This window comes from Synchiropus splendidus, chromosome 4 (genome assembly GCF_027744825.2).
Source record: "Synchiropus splendidus isolate RoL2022-P1 chromosome 4, RoL_Sspl_1.0, whole genome shotgun sequence".
NCBI lineage: Eukaryota > Metazoa > Chordata > Actinopteri > Syngnathiformes > Callionymidae > Synchiropus > Synchiropus splendidus.
The window spans coordinates 30652434-30672767 of record NC_071337.1 but is presented as its reverse complement, the minus strand read 5'-3'; the positions used below and the strand labels follow the sequence as shown (position 1 = coordinate 30672767).

The following is a 20334-nucleotide window of genomic DNA, read 5'->3' as shown; positions in this document are numbered from 1 at the left end:
ATGGTTGGTTTCGTAACATTCTACCTCCTCTAAAGTCTCATCCTGTGGAGTGGCAGCGCTGTCGTCCGAGTCCTTCTGCGATCCCAAGGTCATCTCACAACTCTTCCTAACTTCGCGGCTCTTCTTGTGTTTGTGTGCCAGCTTCTTCACATGGCCGTCTGCTTTGCCACTGCTGAGTCGTCGAACTGGACTGGTGAGCCATTTTCTCAGTGTGTTTCCTGCATTAAAAACAGAACACGACAAAAATGAGGAGGTTCAATTCTAATCGATTTGATCCTGGGCATTTATTTATGTCTGGAAAGTACAGTAGTTTGCAAAAGAATTCAGGCCACTGCAGCCTGTAGTGGGAACACATAATTTGAATACAACAAATCTACCTACTACTCTCGTACCTGGTCTCTTTGGACCCGGTGAGTTGTGAGAACCGATACCATGACCTGGCTGAAGTGTTGCCGACGACCCCGGCATGATGGAGTCGTTGCTGCAAACTGAGAGTGTGTCTACAAAGAAACCAAGGGAGGTTTGGTTTACAGCACTGGTGCTGACCACAAATTGGTTTAAAGTGGTTAAGATATTAAGATATTGTTATGTGTGAATCACCTCTGTGGTTGAAGATTCCCTCCATCTCCATGGAGGAGCGGGAGTGGGCGATACAGAGCATGGAGCAGGGCACCAGACCCTCCAGGGCAGGGGAGCGGTCTGTGGTTCTGACAAGGCACCAGTCTGGTTTGTCGTGACAACGCTCCAGCACCTCCACTGTCTGGCCCCGTCGCACGGTGAGTTCATTGCTGTTGCTGGCCATGTAGTCATGGATCACCACAGTAAGCTCGCATCCTCCAGAGAGCTGAGCCACAGAAGACCAATGAGTATCGTCTGCTCAACTCCTGATGAATGACTCAACTTACCTTGTCACTGTCCAGCGTGTTCTGTGAGGTACGAGAAGCCAAGGAGATGGTGTCTGGTTGACTGCTGCCTTCACCCTGACTGTCCATGTCTTCACCATCCCTGAAAACAAACCAAGATTTCCTTCACCATTACAAAACAACAATCCTAGAAGACATTCAACACAGTGAGAACCAGGTCATCAAGCTGACCTTCTGCCCTTGTGGTGCTTGACGGTGGTGGTTTTAGGAATATGAATAGGCTCCTTGAGCGCCCCCCTCAGGTGGATGGTGCGCTCCTGGATTACTTCTCTGATGTGCTTGATCCAGTCCTGCTTGTTCTCAATGTTGGAGGCCTGTTAACAATCATTGTTAAGAATCCTGAGGTTATTGGATGTTGAGGACACACAATGCCTTTCACACAAGTCTGAATTCACCATCTCCACAATTACTACTTTGTGACGGCTATACTGAACATCAACTACACAGACTTTATGCTGATTCATTCTATGATCAACTAAACATGGACTGAACAAGTACACGTCACACTGTATTCTGATGCTGCTTGTGAGATGTTGCTCAGGGCTGTGTTGCGGGATATTTCGTACTCACCAAGGTTCCATGTTTGGATCCCTGACTTAGCTTCACGTTAGGAATGTAAAATAAGAGAATTTTACTTGTTTTAGAATTTCCAAAGTTGAATGAACAGGGTAGACACGTACAACACTGATAATATCCTCTACAGTGTAAGCCAAATGTAGCAGACTGGGATGGAAGACAGGGGTGTTTCCTGTATTTCAGCTATGATACACATGAGCAGTCACTCTAAAAGCACATATATAAGGAGCCCAGCAGATAACGTGGTAAAAGACAGAGTCGTGCTTGAGATGTCCTGATGAAGATTGGCAACACACAAGCAGGTCCAATTGACAACTAAAGCATGTGACGCTGAGTAGAGGTTGAACGCTTTGGTCCAAGTCAGACCATGGTCAGCAGCTGCAGTGATGATGCTAGGTGCCGTTGTCTGCAGCTGCATATGTCTTTAATGGCACACAACTTTAGCATTGAATCACAGAGTTCTAAATTCATTCTTATATTTACTAAAGGAGCAAGGACAGACATCATGGTGGCATTTTAAATGAAGTCCAAACATACAGTATACAGACTTCATCCCCACATCAGATCAGCTACGGTTGTGCTGGTTGTGCTCCAAACCAACACTTGTGACTTGTACTTTTGGGACCCTTTCAGAAAGAAGGTTAAGTGAAAAGCATGAGAATTGAGGAGAAACTTTTTCATTTTCATGAAGCAAAACGTAACTGTGTCTTTCAGAAAACATGCTTTAAAGTGCTACAATCTTCCGTCTCACTCAATGTAGCGAGGGCGGGATGAAGTTATGACTGTCTTTGCTCCATTGCACTCTCTCTTGAAACATCTAATTTTTAAAATTTTTACTTTCTAACGGTCAAAGTAAAAAATAAAAAAATGCATTTTAGTTTATATTGTCAGATGGTTGCTGGTAAACCGTTCTAAAATCAATACCACATATGTTTATGTAAGTCATCTTCCTCTCATTCTATCAGAGGAATGCTACTTGATGAGGACAGACTGATTCACAGTTACTTATAATGTTGCAACACCTCACTATATTGTTATATTTCATCTATATTGTTATAGTTCATCTTTTCTCTACAGTTTTATGTATGTTGAGTACGCTCTTAATATGAAATAGTTCACTTTTTTAATTGCCAGAACTACTAGTTCAATGTGCAGCTCAGAGTTAGTTGGACAACTTGCACATCCAGTTTTCTAACAGGGTTTCACAACAAGCTTCCTAAAACAGGCCCCTCTGATCTAATTCTTCTCACCACTGGCAGGTGAGGAACTTGGATCACTATCTCCAGCTTCACCTAAGGACACCACCACTCTCACTTTCTCTCTCTCAAATTCAAGATCTGTGGGCTGCAATGCACTTAGATTTGCAATGCACTTGTGCTCCAGGCTGCTGAAGCAAAATAAATAAATAAATAAATAAAAATGTCTCCACTGACAGCCCATGAGAGAGAGACTGAGCTGCTGCTTTTTAATGCGGTAATTCATGACAATGCGGTCACAGAACAACAGCAAAATAAGTAGCAACATTTTGAGTAGTTAAACATTTCTAAGTAAACTGTCCTTCCTCTGAGGTGCCTGTGTCAAGGTACATGTCCATGTGCCTGGGATGTGCTACAGAAATAATCTCAAAGGCTAAAATCTCTGATGGGTCCTGCAAGTATATTTGCATGTAAATTTGATAAATAACTGGTTCAAGCATGTGCTGTGGTCTGGAGGCATCAAATTAGGCTTGAGCATCTATGCATTGAATAGTATATTATGAAGCAAAGAAATAAAAATAAAAAAATAGCTCTGAGAACATAAAGTTGGTGCTGAGTTTCTTCCAGTGAGTGCAGGGTAATGTTTAAATTAGGGCCCCCATATAAAGACCACAGAGAGAGGTAGAGACAGAGACATCCAGGTGCAACAGAGCCCTGGCAACACAGCCGTGATGGACCACAGACAACGAGTGAAAGAAGAGGAAAACAGAGAAAGAAGGAAGAGTCTTCACAGTAAGCATTGAGCCAGACTAGAAGCTGAACATGCGCATGAAGCAAATGCCAAAGGTTTTTACAAAGGTAGAGCAGCTAGGCCAATATTGGGTTTCTACTGCTGCCAGAACTGACCACAATTCCTCCTTCACAGTTCATAAGCATCATCCAGACTTACACAAGAACAAAGGGTCTCCAATACTTAAAATCCAGACATAGAGGTCTGATACAAATTTTGTGCATATCTAAACACTGATTATTTGTTATACTAGTCTGGCATTTTATCGCTAATTGTACATGTTTACCCCCCTTTCATTTTAATTAACTGTGGGACAAAAATACATTAGAATTAGAATTAGAATTACAATGGCAGCTGCACTCCACTATTGGCAAACATACGTACATAGTCAATTAACCACCACCTAGTCCTGTTCAGGGAAGTGCTGGAGCCCGTCCCAGCAGTCAATGGGCAAGAGGCGGGAATACACCCTGGACAGGTCGCCAGTGCATCACAGGGCACACATGCACACCTGGGGGCCATTTTAGAGTGTCCATTTAACCTAGTGAGCAGGTCTTTGGGTTGTAGGAGGAAACCACTGAAAGGTGGTCCGACCCGGGCATCGAACCCGCAACCTTCTTGCTACGAGGCGAGAGTGGTGGCACCATACGTGATCTGTACTGTAAGAGACCCACTGTAGATCTCAGCAGCAAAGCTGTTCCAAAAATGTTATGACCAGCGATGCTGATAGAGCAGAAGCTAGGAAGTGTATTGGAGCAGATATAAACACGTTCTCCTCAGAAGTTGAATAGTTACAAAAAGCCTGTTCCAAAAACCAATATTGGACCAACTTGATGTTACAATTTTCAGTTGGAAAAAAAAGACGAGCATTACCTTGAGCACAATCTTGTTGTCCGATGTTGGTGTGCGTCCCACCCACAGAGCAAACTTGCAGGGGTCTCCCTCAACATGCTCAGTCACACCCAACTCTGATGTCTGTAAAGAGAAAGAAAAATAGTGGCTACGTGTTCAAACAGGAAACTTTTCATTCTGACCACATGGTTTTTGTTTGAATACGAGTTGGATTTAAAAGTGTTACAGGGAAAGTTATCGTGTTGAAAATATATGTGATCATCACATTGTTATGTTTCAAAATATAGCTCAGGCATAATTTCCTTACATCAACATTTTTTTTATATGTTGTCACTGTTAAATTTGAAGCTGCTTCTGAAGAATACTGCTGCCTTGTACCAGTCAAAGAGTACAAGAAATGGATTAGATATAAAGAATCAGAAGCCTTTGATATGAACCTTCATTTAAAATCAATGTAATATGAGACGACTGCAAGAAGTCAGCAGTCTACGACCTGTGAACCTCTTGTTTCTAATCACAGTGGTGATTATTCTGGTGCTGATTCGACACAGTGTGAGTTTAAAAAAAATTAAGAAATACTTAACCTTCAATGGAAAAATGTAAATGATTATAATGTGGCAAAAGACTGAGATACACGTGGTCATAAACGGGACCATGATGAAAAGTGCTCCTGCACCTCTGCTAACTTCACAGTGATCCCTCATGATTTAAAAATTCATTTATGTGACAATAATAGTTATAAATCAAGATAAATATGAATTTGTATTCAAAAAATTAAAAATATCACAATAACTGAACACAAAAATAAAATACAAATATATACATATTAATTACATAATGACAAAAATAAAATGACAACATACAAAGAGTTTGCTCTTGTAGATGTATTTGCTCCGTCCATTGGAATCCTTGACCTCCTTGCTGAAGACTAGAGAAATCTCAAAGAGGAACAGGTGGCGCTCACGACCTTTTCGGATCAGAGTCTTAGGATCCCAGACTTGGAAGGAATCCTGGAGGATGAGTTCCCCCTGGGTTTCAATGTTTTCATCGAATCCTGAAGACACAAGTGATGAGAGAAGGACGAGAGCAAAGCTCTTGTGCATGGCGACCATTGCTCACCTTCCAGCATTGAAAGGTGCATGGCATCGTTGGCTCTTTTGGGAACACTCAGCATCACCTCCAGGCCGTCCTTGATCTCACCTTTTCCTTCCTCACAGCAAGTCAGCAGCTCCTAAAATGCCCCGAACAATAACATCCCTGATTGTAAGCAGATAACTTGTTAATGATAGATTATAATTATTACCTTCAGAAGGAGTTGATATTTTGTGATTCGCTGAACTGGCTTGATCAAGTAGGAAGATATGGAGTTGGCTAGTCTGTGGCGCTGCTGAATCTCCTAAAAACGTATGGTGGCTGGCATTACAATGAGACGTATACAAAATCTGACTGTGAAAGTCACAAGTTATACACACATCAAAATAGTTCCCAGCATGCTCCAGAATGAGTTGAGTCGAGTCGGGTTTGTTCTTGCAGTAGTTCACATACATCTGAAATTTGTCAGCCTGGAGGAAAATAAAATATGTCAGTTACAATAAGATATTACAATTCAGCGAAGCTTGTACGGTATTTGATTGAACGTACCCATGTGACGAAGCAATGGCCAACATCTTCAGGTAGCTGCTCGTATTTCTCCAGCTCTTTCAGAAAGATACTGATGACAAGGAAAATAATGTTCAGTCTCCAGGTTCAGCTCGCGCATCATTTTGCGAAATCTATTTTCTGCAATAGCGTCTGGATCAGAACTGATAGAAACGAAGTCAAACACTAGGAGGTGCTGTTGAGTTATGACAAAGAGGCAGCGTTCTCCAGTTGGAGAAAAGCACAACTGTGTTTCTGGTTCTCATGAATAATATTTGAATTTCAACAGCTGGTTGGTATTTCCCTCATACAAATCCAACATGTGGTTGAACGTACTTATGGTGGAATTCATAGAGATCCTGCATGTTTCCAAAGATGATGAGCTCCTTGTTGACTATGCCTGGAGGAATCTCTTCCACCCCACTGGTCATCTCCCACAGGTAGGTCTGTTTGCCAGAGAAAGCAATACATTAAATGCAAAAATATACCCGACAATGATTATTTTCGTTCCGTGTTTGGCGTTGGTGATGCGCAAGGAAAATATTGACGTGGTGAACTCACATCCATGCACTCCCGCAGGTCTCGCACGTAGGTCTTTTCAGTCTGGATAAGCTCGGCCATGATGAAACTGCACACACACAAGCATGGATGTCACAAGGTTGTCACACAGTGAATGATCAATCACCAACTACATCCGATTCCTGCCTCATCCAATTATGCTGATGAATAATGGAAAAGTAATGGGCCATAAAATCTGGTCATAAAGCAGTCGTGGATGACAAAAATCAGGCACAGCATTGTGCTGATGCAGTCTCCATTTCCTTTCTTTGACCATGTATCATGTGTAGGAGTGGATGTATAACTAGGGATGGATTGGTATTCTCTGTCATGGTGTGCAGACAAACATCATCATGTCACTTCCTAAACAGCACCACAGCAAGAGAGTGGTGCTTGCTGTGGAAGAGCGTTGCAATTGGGTTTATAAATGTTCATGTTTCACTACAACAACAGCAAATGGTTACTAGACTGGTAGCTTGAAATTGTGTATATTCTTTATGATATTCTAGATCACTGCAGTGAAAATCAAAACCTTATATTTGTTAATACTTCACAACATATATGATCAACTAGAAGTACACTAGTTTGTACATCAATTAAACAAATGAGAATGTGAATGTGAAGACTGCATTGTCCACTATGAAAAATTCTGTTTTCCACCTGATATTACAGGCCAACAAACATTAGAGAAACCAATAGCAGCAATACTCCAAAAGCACATTCCTTAAACATCACAGAGAGAGCTGCGTCTGCAACAGACAAAAGGAAATTCTTACTCTTTTCTGCGAGCAGACTTGCGTTTCTCCTCATTGAGCTCATGGGCGGCATCTCTGAGCTTGACCTCTGACCCAGGTGCTGTTGCCGGGATAATGTCTAACTGCAGATCCTTGCTCTGATGATATAAGACAGAAAATGACCTTGAAGAGACTAGGTCAAGATAGAATGAACAGATGACATTTCATATCACTTACCGCCTTGTTGGAGTCCGAGGAGATGCCCAGAGCTTTCTCGAGGCTGCAGCGATACTTGTCCATCCTCAGGGAGAAGTCCCTGTAGCGTTTATCCACAGCTGTCACCCATTTTTTGATCTCCCCAGCATGACTGTGGCCTTTATCACAGAAGCCATCCGCCAGCTGGATCAACAACTTCACGCGTTCCTTGGTTTGCTGAGAGAGAGCGGGAGACAGTGTTGAAGACGTGCTCATCATACTGCGTAAGTTAAGGGGGACTAACCTTGGCTGTGATGTGGAAGTCCTCATGCTCCTTCAGCAGCTCCTGAGTGTGGTGAATCGTCGAGCCAGTGGAGGTGTGTGTGGACAAGTAAAACTCCCCTGTGTCGTGAATCCACTCCAGAGCCTAAAGAACAGTAGAGGCAGGGTACTAAGGATGGTGATGCCAAGAAGAGGCAGAAAGAGAAAACCTATCCCGTACGTCATTAGATGCTATAACTAATGACATTTTTTATGGAATATTTGGGGAAAGTGACACTAGGCCATTTGAGAGAGGTGATTAAGACATTAACTTAAATGCTTGCTATTTGTGAAATTATTATTCCTTTTCACAATGATACTGAGCTGAGGCTGCCCAAAACATGGGTCTCCAAATGAATGAACCAAAGATGGACTTCCATCATAATAGTTACACCTGTATCTGCCAACCATGAAAGCAGAGATGCTGAGTGTCACGTTTTTTTTTTAATATACCTGCTTGGCACTGCGCTCAAACACCACATACTGCTGACATTGGTCCAGGCGTCGTTTCCTCATGGTCCAGAAGTGAAGGACACGATTTTCTCTCTGCAGCAGCTCATTGAGGATGTCTGTGTGAACAATATTAAGCCATTAATTGTCAGCCAACCATTAACCGATTATTATGCACCTGCCTCTACTTAGACTTAAATAGCCTAAAAAGGTTCATACAATAACAGATGTAAAGAACTCCTGAAACCAGGCGAGAGATAACGATTACACTCTTTAGAGTAGGCAACATGTGTGACATTCTGCCTTAATCCTGATCAGCTACATAGATGTCAACGATCTAACTCACTTTTCACTTGCTGCTCTGGCGCTTTGACATGGCTGAGCATCCCTGGCATGTTGACGCTGTTTCTGTGCATGTACTTGAGGAAGACGTCTGCGTTTCTCCTGGCCAGGGTGCAGGCCTGCGACACACATTGAAATAAGCAGGTTTCCCACGCAGGCATGCAGCTGCTGGAAAATGGGGTACCTTCAGAAAAGCTTCCTTCTGCTCCAAATGTTTGCTGATCATGGGCGTAACATGGTCAGTCTCACAGTTTGGTCCCAGCTTATCTGCTCCTCCACACCAGTCCTCCTCTCTCTTGTACTCTTGTTCCAAGCTTTCTAAAACACTGCACACCTAAGGAGAAGCAAATTACAACCAGTGTCAAACCCACCAGAAGCAATCCAAGTGCGGTGATTTTAGGCTTAAACCATGTCTCATACTTGTTCAGAAGTCTTATAGAAGGCCACAGAGGCGTTGACCAGTTTCAGCCTGTCCTCCATTTTCAACATGAGCTGCTGCCAGTGCGACGCCACGCTCTCAGCGCAGTCTCGAATTCGGTCCATGTCATAGTGGTTGGCCTGCAGTAGAGCCTCTGCTTTTTGCTGAACCTGCAGCGCACTCTGGTGCGTTTTCTGGAGAGAGATCAGCAATGATCTTAGGTTAAATTGGACATAACAGATATGAATTTCTGCCATCACTATGGTTCTTAACACTATTCTTGCTGTGTGCAGATACATTTAATATATTTTTCCGTGACCCAGCTTAGACCTCGTTACATACTAGTGTTTATTTAGATGAGACAAAAATCTAAGAGCTCAAGTGGAAATTAGCCGATCCATTTAAGGGATCTAACCCTGACACAGAAGCTGATCGATGTTGGAACCAGCTGTTTTGGTGTGATATGAAACCATTGTGCATGGGGTTATTGTCCCAAGAAAAAAAGGCACCTCAATGGCATGTTGAAACTGCTCATGCTCTCTCTGGAGCTGCTCAGCCTCCTGAAGTGAGCTGGCAGTGATGATGCCAGCGTTCAGCATGGACTCGCCATTACGTATCCAGCCCAGCACCTGAAAGAAATCAGTTTTAAAATCCAACCACATCTACAAAACAGATCAATACATCACTCATTTTAGTCCAGGTATTCGTGAGAACATGTCATACCTGCTTGACCTCAGCCTGTAGATGTCTCAGCTGGACACACTGCTCTAGGTGCCGGCGGTGCTGCTCGGCTGCCAAGTCCAGCTCTTGCTGTTTCTCATGGAGAAATTCAAGGAGGTCCTGAACCCGAGTGGCCATGTCAACATCCCGGTCACACAGCAGCTCAACACCTGCAGGAGGTCATTGTCACAGGCATTTGACAAACTGTAAATCCAAAAGCTGTTTAGAAAATTATATACTATCGCTTTAGAAAATTATATACTCTATTAGCAGGACTAAGAAAAGAAAAGACTTGAAGGGGTCAGGGTTTTTTACTTCCAATTATCTCAGATTATAGGGCTTTTATAAGATGCCCATGGGATAAAAAGAGAGAAATATCTTGCAAAATATAATGTGTTGGAAAAGGCCACAGTTTGGAGAACACTATCACACAGAACGCAGAAGTAGCCAGAATAATAAATCACAGACGACTGAATGTGCTATGTCAATAAGTAGCTGAATAGTCGACGATAAAAGTGGTCAACTGTTTAGTGAAACCTCAACTCTGTGGTCTTACGTAATGCTTTCTGGCTCTGTTTGAGAAACCAACAATTAACATGCAAGATCACAGGTGAGTGATTACGTGGGGATGAGTGGGTGACGCTCATGACAAACACTGACACAATTTGACCCTGGGCCACCTACGCAGCATCGACAATAAAACTACTGTTGCAGACTCTTGAATCTGTGCAGCAGGGAGCATCAACGCTTGTATTTCAATCTCAGATGGAGGAGGGCTGAGCTGCTGCGGCACAGAGGCAACACTTCACTGCTGTTTCACAAAGCTACATCATTGCACCACAATTGCCAGTCCACAAAAAGATCTTACATCAAACCAATAAAGTGGAGCTCGGAGTTCTCAACTCGGCATGCAGAACTGGAAGTGACACTAATGTGAGAATGGGCTTTGCTCGCCAGGTTAAATTTTAGGACTGGTGAGTTTCATCAGTTAAATGGGAGATAATAAACACTCCTGAGGGTGTCACCTGAGAGCACTTTAAGACACACTGAGGAAGCTCTCTCACAAATTGGTAGATACAGTGAATGGGTTAAACTCAGTTTCACAGAAATACTACTTCTAATGGATTACATACAGACAATGATACAGGAGGACAACACCAACAAGGAAATCAGTAAGTTCATATGTTGATCAGGGACTACTGTTCTGACAGTGCCGTTGAAATATTAACGGCTTCATAATGTTGCATTATTCCAGTTGGAGATAACTGCAGTGTCTGTTATTGAGTAAAAGGTACATAACTGACCAGAGGCCTGGACTTCATTGACATACTGCAGCAGCTCCTGGCCCTGGTGAATGACATCAAACGTGAGGTTGTTCATGGTTAGTGCTTTGTCAGCATGGTGCTGCAGTCTCTGCTCGGCGGAAGTCAGATCCTCTGTGTCAAAATCGTTCATCTGACCAACCAGCTCCTCGTTCCAGGACTCCAGATCAGAGATGATCTGAGGAAGAAGGAAAATATAGAGCAGAAATGAGGTGCATTATTAGGTGCAACACGAGAGATGCTGCACAAAACTTATAAAAAACAACCACTTCAATAACTTATATTCCAAATAACAGCAATGAAGGAAGCACAGTGAATGTCAGGCATAGAAATTACAACTTAATATTCATCATTGCCCAACTCTCTTTGTACCCCCAATCCAGGCGTTTTATCCAAACTATTCACACTCAAAGTGTATTCACCTTTCACTTGTTCCTGCTTTGTGTTATACTTTAGGAGAACTTGAACGATCAATGTGATCTTGCATCAATGAAAAGCACTTATCTCTCTAGTAATAAGTGCTGACACTCACATCAATGGCGTCTCTCTCAAAGATTCGTAGCTGAAGGAAGAGCTCCAGCTTTATCTTCCTCTCCTGGAACAGCTCCTCCATCTGGGCCTGGGCTTCATCCAGTTGCTGCAGGACAGTCTCTATGTGATTGATGGAGCTGTTGTGAGGGGTTTTGTTACTGGAGATGGCCGAGTCCCTAATGGGAGAGAGACCGGTTAAATGACTTGGATACGATCAAAAGCAGTGCATTGTACACAATGAGAAATTGAGCAAATCCTTGTACTCAAATAGCCTGGATCTAAACATAAAAAAAACTGCTGACCAATACGAGCAGGAAAAGTATCTGGCTTCCAATTTCATCTGGTACACACATCAGACTCGATAAAAGTGTGAATGAAACGCAAGTGAAACAAATGCGTACAGAAGGTTCGGAGAGGAAGAGAGAGGTATGAAGACTAGAACGTTCTACACAGAGCTGGAATTAGGGCCTCTCCAACACCTCCTCACGTCCTCACATAAATACCCTTTCATAGCAGGTTTTTATTTAGCTGTGATTGCATGCATATCCTAACAACCTGGCTGTACTTTTAATCACACCCTGCTGAAGAAGAAAGGTAGTTCACTAGGATGTTAGGTTGACAACAAAATAACATAAGCTGACATTGATGTAGGACTGACAAAGTGAATTATGTGGAATTATTCAATGATGAGTTCATGCCAGATATTATGAGAGACATGGTATAAATTGAGAGTTTTATGACAATCATTAGCAAACCAAGAGTGAATGACAGCTGTTACCACCTGCGTCTAATATCCAACAACTCACACAAAATAGAATGAGGAATATTGGCAACTATTTGGTTGAGCTATTTATGTGGTTCTGTGGCTGTAAATGTGACGGAAGGCTAAAGAAGATGTACACAAAGAATGAAGAATGAAACCAATGACTTATCAATAAATGTCTGCTTTCAACATAAGGCTTTGATTAACAGGCAGACTCCAAGCAAGACCAGATGTAAATGAACAAAAGCAATTAACTACAGAGGAAGAGCAGAGGAATAACTGGGTCACAAGGCTAAGTCTAAGAAAAAAGAACAGTTTATCATAAAACTATCTCGAACAAGGGAAACGACAGATTAATGCTGAGGGCGGTGTTGTGATTGTGTCAGTACACTATATTACCAACAGTATTTGACCACACATCCGAAGGTGTCCTAATCATTTGGTCTGGTCACAGGTGTATGAGATCAAGCACCTGGGCCTGCAGACTGTTTTGACTGACATTTGTGAAAGAATGGCCTGCTCTCAGGAGAGAATTAGAGCGGAGACTGAGAGCCAGGCCTTCTGACCAACCATCAATGTAGGACCTCACCAATGTGCTTTTGTAAGAATATTCCTATAAACACACCCATCAACCTTGTGGACAGCCTTCCCAGAAGATTTGAAGCTCTAGTAGTTGCAAAAGGTGGACCGACATGCTGTTGAGCGCCATGGGTTAGGAATGGGATGGACACTTAAGTTCAGATGTGAGTCACGGCAGGGGAGCACATACTTTTGGTAACATAGTGTATGTGTACTGTAGAACCAACACAAAACAAATAAGCTGTAAACGTGTACCTCAAAATAAAACACACACTTCCTCAGTACCAACATTCCAATTATCTAACTTGCTGTCTATTTAATTGTTTGAGCCAAAAACTTTCAACTGACTTTTGAGGGTAAGTAACCTGATGCAAGTTCATATTACTTAATGGCCACCCTGAGATGAAAACAAGAGAACCAAAAGAAACCGCATCTACATTGAGGCAACACCAATCAGTGAACATTTTCATTCCAACTGTTTACATGCTGATGGCTCTGGCACTGCCACCAAAGGTTGCTACTGTAAAAGACTAAACACTAAGGGATATTGGAGTCTATCTTTCTGTGTCAAGGTCGAGGGCAGACAATAAAATATAGCCTGAGTGCCGCTGAATTCTGATCACTACCTGAGCTGCTGGATCAGATCCTCTCCCTCTTTAATGACGTTGACTGTGACTTGCAGAGTGGTCTGCTGCTGCTGCCCAAAGCGCTTGATCAGATCTTGCACGGTCTCAACAGACTCGGCATACACGTCATCTAGGAGCTCTTTTTGTAGCTCCTCCAGCCAGGTCCACAGCTGCAGCAGAGTACATAATGTTTCAATTGACATACTCTCTTTAACAAAAAGATAGAATTATCCATGAAGAATTTCATCATCCTCCAACCCACCTCTTTTACGTGCGTATGAAAGGCGACAGACATGTCCAGCAGGACTTTCCGCTGCTCCACACGTCTGACAAAGTCTTGGATTCTGTCCTCAAGTTGGTGGGCGGCCTGGTAGATCTCTTCTGGGTCGCACTCTCCGGTCTGGGCCAGCTGCTCAGCCGCCTCCAGGAGCTTGTCTGCGTTTGTGTAAGTGTTCTGAACAGCAAGAAATTTTGGAAACTTACACAGTGAATTCACTGACACAAACATCCTCTGGGACAACTACTGTGAAGAGAGATACAGTAAGTATTTATCATAAAAACTGCCATAGCATTGTAAAATATAATTGTTTTTTCTTCATTCTATAACTGAACTTTTGAATGACCATTTAGCTCCCACTGGTTTGGTTTCAATGTGAGTGTTGAGTGGTCAGGGTGAGCAAGGATCATCACTTCTCTCTCTCAATCGCTGAACTGGATTTGACTTGAAACACTAGTACCTGTGCCACCTCCTCAAAGTCTTCATGCCGCTTCTGCAGGGCTCTGGCTCGATGAAGGGATTTCCCCACACCCGTGTGTTTGCTGAGGAAAGCTTCCCCGTGGTTCTCTATCCAGTCTAGCACCTGTGAAGTGAAAGCAGGGGAACAAATGAGATTGATCGGGAACACTGGGGTAACAATGACGCTGTTCTTTGAAGTACAGGATGTGCTTGTTGCGCTCTGCTTCTCTTCTCTTTTGTCCTTCACAGTTGTAAAGGAAGAGCAGCATCTGCATGGGTGTATGACCCAATTCAGTTTTGTTGCCATGGCTACCGTTGCCATGTCAACACAGCAGTCGAATTTTGAGTCCGTTGCAACCAAATGGCATATTTTCCACTCTTTTTTTCCTCCTCCAATCCCTTAATGTTGATATTTTGGAGCACCTTTTAATAGCTCACTGGCCTTCAATGACATAAAATGGCCAAACATTCCAACTGTTTCATTTGTGTAAACAAAACCTCTGCTGTGGTCCCAAAAAGGCTGTCTTAGTGTTCACAAGAGCACTGATTTGTTTACAATAGAACTCAGTTGGAGCACAATGGTTTTTAATTGATAAATTAAGAGCACATTTCAGACTTCCTTGGAATGTGACCAAAGACGATCCACAATTGTAAACTGAATAGTTATTAATCACATCTGATAGCATAGTGCCTTTTTCCCTTAGTGAGGGTGTAACTAAACATCCCACATGATGTTTATGAAGAGTATAAATATCTAATATAACCTATATCTGATCAACTTTGTCAACATGATCTAAATATTCTTGTTTGGAAAACAAGCAATGATGAAGCCCTTTCTTTTCAATTAGATATATATGTGCTTTTTGAACTCCTCTGTAAGTGTGTTGGTATTTAAAAGCAACTGAGGGACAATATACTCATAATAGTTTGAGAAACATTTGCACGCACCTGTTGGACGTCTTGCTGAAACACACAAAGCTGCAGACGTTGATGCAGCCGAACCTTGCGGTGCTGCCATATGTTTTCTAGCTGCCTCTGATGGTGCAGAACCTCATGGATAATATCAAGGACATGATGCACAGCCTTGGAGTAGTTTGCAGAGGCCGTTAATGAGTCTGCACCTCCTGGTGTTAAAGGTCGTTGCAGTTTGTCCAACAAGGCTTTGCCATCCTGACTCACCTGATGGCACAATAACACATGTAAACTTTAATAATGGGTGGAAACAAATCAACACCACCTGTGTGAATGCTTTGGTTCAGAATATGGATGTCCCGACACCAATATTGATACACGCACCGATAATGACACTGATCAGGCCGTGAAAAGTGACGTGAATTTGTTTCATAAATAAGACCCTATGTGTAGACATTATTTTAGTGTAAAAGAGCAACTGGTCTGGAACATTACAACATGAGTGTGAAACCTGACACCAAAGTCAAGTGTGTTAGAGTTTTAACTGTACTTTCAACACCAGAAACTCAAGCAGTTGACACGATGAGATCCACCCGTGCATCTGGCCCAATGAGATTGCAGACGCGCCGACTTTCTTCAGATGATTTATGACCTGGTCCATCTGCTACGAAATACGACTGATATACTGAGGGAATATTTCTTTTCATGACTGTTATGTGTTTTTGTTTTTCAATAAAACATTCAATACTGACATTAGTAGTTACAGAAACTCTAAATTTATTTGAGGATCGGAGCTATCCTGTGCAACACAAGGGTAGATGCTACTTCCTTCGATTATGGTGCTTCAACAATCGTGTGTGGTCCTGGAACATGATTATATATCAGCATATGCAGATTGCCGAGGCTAAACCTGAAATCTTTAAAGAGAAATCTGTGGCAGCGGCGTCATGTTTGATCAGGTAACGTGCTAGAAATAAGAAATCATAATTTAAAATGGTTGTTACAATATTATTTGGCAAGTATTCAAATGTCGGTACTCCTAATGAGTTGGTGTGAATGAATCATGACAGTTCCCGTAGGTTTCCTTTGATTCACAAAATCTTCTGAGCCATGGAATTCCTTCCTTCGAGTGCGTTTTACTTAAATAATGTACATCACAGCCGTTACACTTTTATTTTCAAAACAGAAAAACTAACAGGAAAATGTCCACTGAAATGTGAAATTCATTCTGTTACTCATTAGTTAGGTTCAAAGTGAATCTTTTTTAGCATACAGCACTGCAGTTTTACCTTGTTTATACCTGAATAGGTAAATGTAAAATGGAAAAATATGAATGGACAGTTGGGACTTAAGTTCTGAGAGGGACCAGCTCAGATTTGTGTGATGTCCATGAGTCAGACATTCTTCCTGGTAAGCAGCTGGAGTCTCAGGCACTTACTTAGAAGCATGTGATTCATTGATTCAGGAAGTCAAGCTCATTTCCTGTCAGAGTGGTTGGAAACCACTCCCGGTTGACTTATTAGTGACAAATCAAGCCTCCGTCATTCATCCCCACGGTAGATAGGTTATTGCAAAAAGCATCATCGGAGAATGATACTAAACAGTCACCTCAGAGTAGGCTGCCGTGATGTGCTCGTATAAACCCTGGTGATGGTGGATGGCTTCCTCAAGGTCCTGAAGCTCGGATGGTAGGTCGACCTCACCACAGGCCTTGCACCATGAGTCTACATTGCTCATATACTGCAGAGGAAGAGTGTCAAAGCATTAAACTCATCGTCCCCATTATGTGGCCTCTTGTGTTGTTTCACAGATGTCTGTTTCAATTCCATAATCTACCTTTTTTGCATTTTACCTCAATAAATTATTCTTGGATAATGGGCATTGACAAACCACACAGTGGCTACACACCCCCTGCTTGTGCTTATGTAAATTAGATGCAAATGCACTGTACATGTCAGACTACACATTGTTAATAAAGTCTTATGGGTGTTTTACAGTCAAATGGGGGCATATGTCAATATATAGATTGTTTCACAGTAACGTCAATGATTTTTGATGTATCCACGGCAGCGATTGGAGTTATAGCATATAGCTATTACTATATATGCATATAGCTAGAGTAAAATGCTTAACAATTGTCACTTTTCATTGCAAATCAGAATTAAATTTGTTTCTGTCGTAAGTCCAAATTCCAAATTAAAAATTAAAATCACATAAATGCAACATAACACAGTCACAGTTCAAGTATCTTAATTGGCTGCCACCCTCATTTAAAATGCTGAAAATTTGGATTTCACACTATCGTCAGCAGCAGAATTTAAAGAATTCCATAGTGTGCCTTCCTATTATAGTAATATGTCATTATGTTTTCTATCCGTAATTTGGCACTTGAGTCCATCCAAATGAACAACACGAAGGTACAAATGTGTGGCAGTATCACCTTGTCACATTTTTGGTGGAAGCTGGCTGACATTTCCAACAGTGTGCTGCGTTCGTCCAGGGCAGCTGCAAACGCCTTCCACTCCTGCTCCAGCTGACCTGAGATCTGTTTGATCTGCTGCGAAGCGTAATGTCCTGACTCAAGCAGCCGGTTTCCCACAGACATTATGCGATTGATGTTGACGTACACATTCTGCAATGTCACACAAACATGAATGATATTTTACCATAACTTTTCATGTTGTTTCAAAAGAGAGCATTTTATTAATCAATGGATTGCTCTCCTCCACCTTGTATCAGCTAGAATCAGCTATTTAGCTCTTACACTTACACAAAAAACAGTGAGAAGACTTGATATTAAAGCTTCATGAAAAGACAGCACCTGCTGTCGCATGAGCAGGACCCCAAGGGAATCGACCGGATTTCAGACACTTTCCAACATCAGTTATGCAACAACAAGCGTGGATTAAAAATGAGATGACTTAATACCCGGTTGAGCCTTTGACCCAGCAGATTCACTGCAAGTGCACACATGCATAACGGCTGCACTCAAGGTTGACGTTGAGTGCTATAACTGAAGGATTATGAAGTGGAGGCCACGGACTTGCTATAGTGAGTGGGCAGGAAAACATTCTGTCCTGCTGTAAAGAAATGTGTCTTACCATGCAGTTCATAGCGAAGTGATTGTGCTGGGTCTGCAGCTCGACGGCGTGGGGGTGGTTGTTGCCGATCTCTGTGTAGCCTGCCAGGAACAGACCCTTGTTGTGCATGATCCAGTCAAACATCTGAGGGTTGGAGGGACAGACAAGTGAGTTGACCAAATACAAACAATCCAGGTAGCGAAATCAAACCAAGTCATTTTGTTTTTGCTGTGCTGCTGTATAAAAATGACATTGTATTATCCACAAATAAACTGAAGTATAAGGAGTATTCTCTACGGCTCTGATCGAAAACAACTTATGGCCAGTGGTGTCCTAGCAACAAGCTGAGTGCTGCAGTGTATCCAAGACTGCCTCTCTGTCTGATGCTGCAACCCGCTACTTTATTCCACTCACTCAGGCATGGCTCGCAGACTTAAAACTCTATCTTTTTGTTTTGTGCTCAAGTTTTCATCTGAACCAAACAGTCACAGCAGGAGTGGGGTTCATACATGGGTTACATCATTCTACAGATTTCTAACACCAATGAGGAAAAACTTCTAAACTACCTTCTCGGCATCTTGTTCGAAAAGCCGGAGTTGGAAGCACTGGTCCAGCTGCAGCTTTCGCACGTGCCAGGCCTGGTGCACTTGCTGTCGGGTGGAGTGTAGCTTTTCCAGTAACTGAGTGATCCGCGGCGCGAGGCCCTGAGTATCGGCATTGCAGACCCCACCATTGCTGCTACTTCCCCCACTGCTACCCGTGCTGCCATTACGGTTGGAGAAGATCTCACTGCTCTGTATTCGTTGAAGCAATCTGAATGTGAAAGATGCATTATTATCAGTGAGATCATAAAGAGAAACATGCATCCATTTGTAACTTAAGTAATGGAAATGAAAAACAGATGATGAAAAATGACACATTTTGTTCTGTGGGTCTGAATTAAGTTACACCTGTTACAGATCTATGTGCAACAAAGGGGTGAATGAAAATACCATCTTAGTTTCATTTTATTTTTTACATTGAGGGAAAAAAAACAAACAAACAAATAAGACCAAAAAATACAGGTGTAGTGAGAGTCCAATTTTTAAAATGTTTTTTTGGTGCTTTTTCGGTTTTGTTTCTATTTGAATTAAGTAACAGAAACATTCTTAACCAGGAACTGATCTTTTCCAAAACAGCATATTAAAAAGTCACAAAAGAGAACAGGTGCTTATTTTAAAGTTGGTGGTCATTGGAGATATTTGATGTTGAGCATGATATAAGCCTGCCAGATAGATGAATGAAAAAAGCCCATTAAGTATGCAAATTTCTGGGTTAGTCGAAGCTCAAGACAGTACTGACCTCTGTCCTTCTGTGTCAAGCTCCTCTATAGGAGCTTTGATTACTTTCTTTTTTAAGGTTGCATGTTCTTCTATCATTCGCCGAGCTCCCTCAAGTTCTTGTGGAAAGTCTTTCCTTGACACGGTTTCCTGCATCTCCTCAAGGCGGGCCAGCATCTGGGTGGCATGCCCAGAAAACTCTTCAAACGCCACCCGTACCTGCAGAAACATAGACGGCGATACCATCAGGATGACAGGAAATGCCTTATCTCACTCAGTGTTTATTAGTGGACAATATTGGATCAAAAACTGTCTGAACCTCAATCCACTCATCGTGGTTGTATTCCAAACTGCCATCGAAGTCCGCCGTCAGTTGGGAAGGGTCCACGATCTTTGACAAACCCTCTAATGAAACCATTGTGGTCTAGACAAAAACACATTGAACAGTTAATCAAAATGAGTCACGGTTCAGAAGTTAAATCACAATTAGCACTGTACATGCTCCATAAATTCACATTACAAAGGAAATTGATTTAGGAAACCAACAGCGAGATGAATCATGAAAGAATTCACTTGCAGAGACAGTTCTTCAAATATGACATTTAACAGGGAAATCACAACATGTTTTCCTTTTCATTCCACGACATGAGCAGATTTGGTGGTCACAACACAGCTTCCTGTCAACAACAAAAACACAAACGCACAGATACACACATGCTCTCATAACCAACAATATCTTAACGCAGAGGGAAG

The 20334-nt window shown here is 42.2% G+C and overlaps 1 protein-coding gene across 5 annotated transcripts in view; it reads right to left on the bottom strand.

Moving 5' to 3' along the window:
* The window catches only part of LOC128756784 (triple functional domain protein-like), a 59980-nt gene that overhangs the window by 12603 nt on the left and 27043 nt on the right, over nt 1-20334 (bottom strand). For 4 of the 5 annotated variants that reach the window (XM_053861446.1, XM_053861444.1, XM_053861447.1 and 1 more), the window contains 35 exons: nt 19901-20005; nt 19604-19800; nt 18829-19075; nt 18284-18406; nt 17623-17814; nt 16791-16922; nt 15219-15449; nt 14272-14394; nt 13797-13988; nt 13535-13704; nt 11568-11742; nt 11018-11213; nt 9717-9883; nt 9503-9622; nt 8996-9187; nt 8760-8909; nt 8580-8694; nt 8237-8352; nt 7767-7889; nt 7505-7699; nt 7310-7425; nt 6537-6603; nt 6312-6421; nt 5979-6048; nt 5810-5899; nt 5641-5733; nt 5457-5568; nt 5201-5391; nt 4359-4460; nt 1494-1523; nt 1095-1237; nt 906-1005; nt 601-844; nt 393-500; nt 25-218 (listed from right to left, as the gene is read on the bottom strand). In XM_053861446.1, coding sequence (XP_053717421.1) covers nt 25-218; nt 393-500; nt 601-844; nt 906-1005; nt 1095-1237; nt 1494-1523; nt 4359-4460; nt 5201-5391; nt 5457-5568; nt 5641-5733; nt 5810-5899; nt 5979-6048; nt 6312-6421; nt 6537-6603; nt 7310-7425; nt 7505-7699; nt 7767-7889; nt 8237-8352; nt 8580-8694; nt 8760-8909; nt 8996-9187; nt 9503-9622; nt 9717-9883; nt 11018-11213; nt 11568-11742; nt 13535-13704; nt 13797-13988; nt 14272-14394; nt 15219-15449; nt 16791-16922; nt 17623-17814; nt 18284-18406; nt 18829-19075; nt 19604-19800; nt 19901-20005 — 5031 coding nt within the window. The remainder of the gene's footprint in view (nt 1-24; nt 219-392; nt 501-600; nt 845-905; nt 1006-1094; nt 1238-1493; nt 1524-4358; nt 4461-5200; nt 5392-5456; nt 5569-5640; nt 5734-5809; nt 5900-5978; nt 6049-6311; nt 6422-6536; nt 6604-7309; nt 7426-7504; nt 7700-7766; nt 7890-8236; nt 8353-8579; nt 8695-8759; nt 8910-8995; nt 9188-9502; nt 9623-9716; nt 9884-11017; nt 11214-11567; nt 11743-13534; nt 13705-13796; nt 13989-14271; nt 14395-15218; nt 15450-16790; nt 16923-17622; nt 17815-18283; nt 18407-18828; nt 19076-19603; nt 19801-19900; nt 20006-20334) is intronic. The other variant, XM_053861445.1, reaches the window with a different exon arrangement.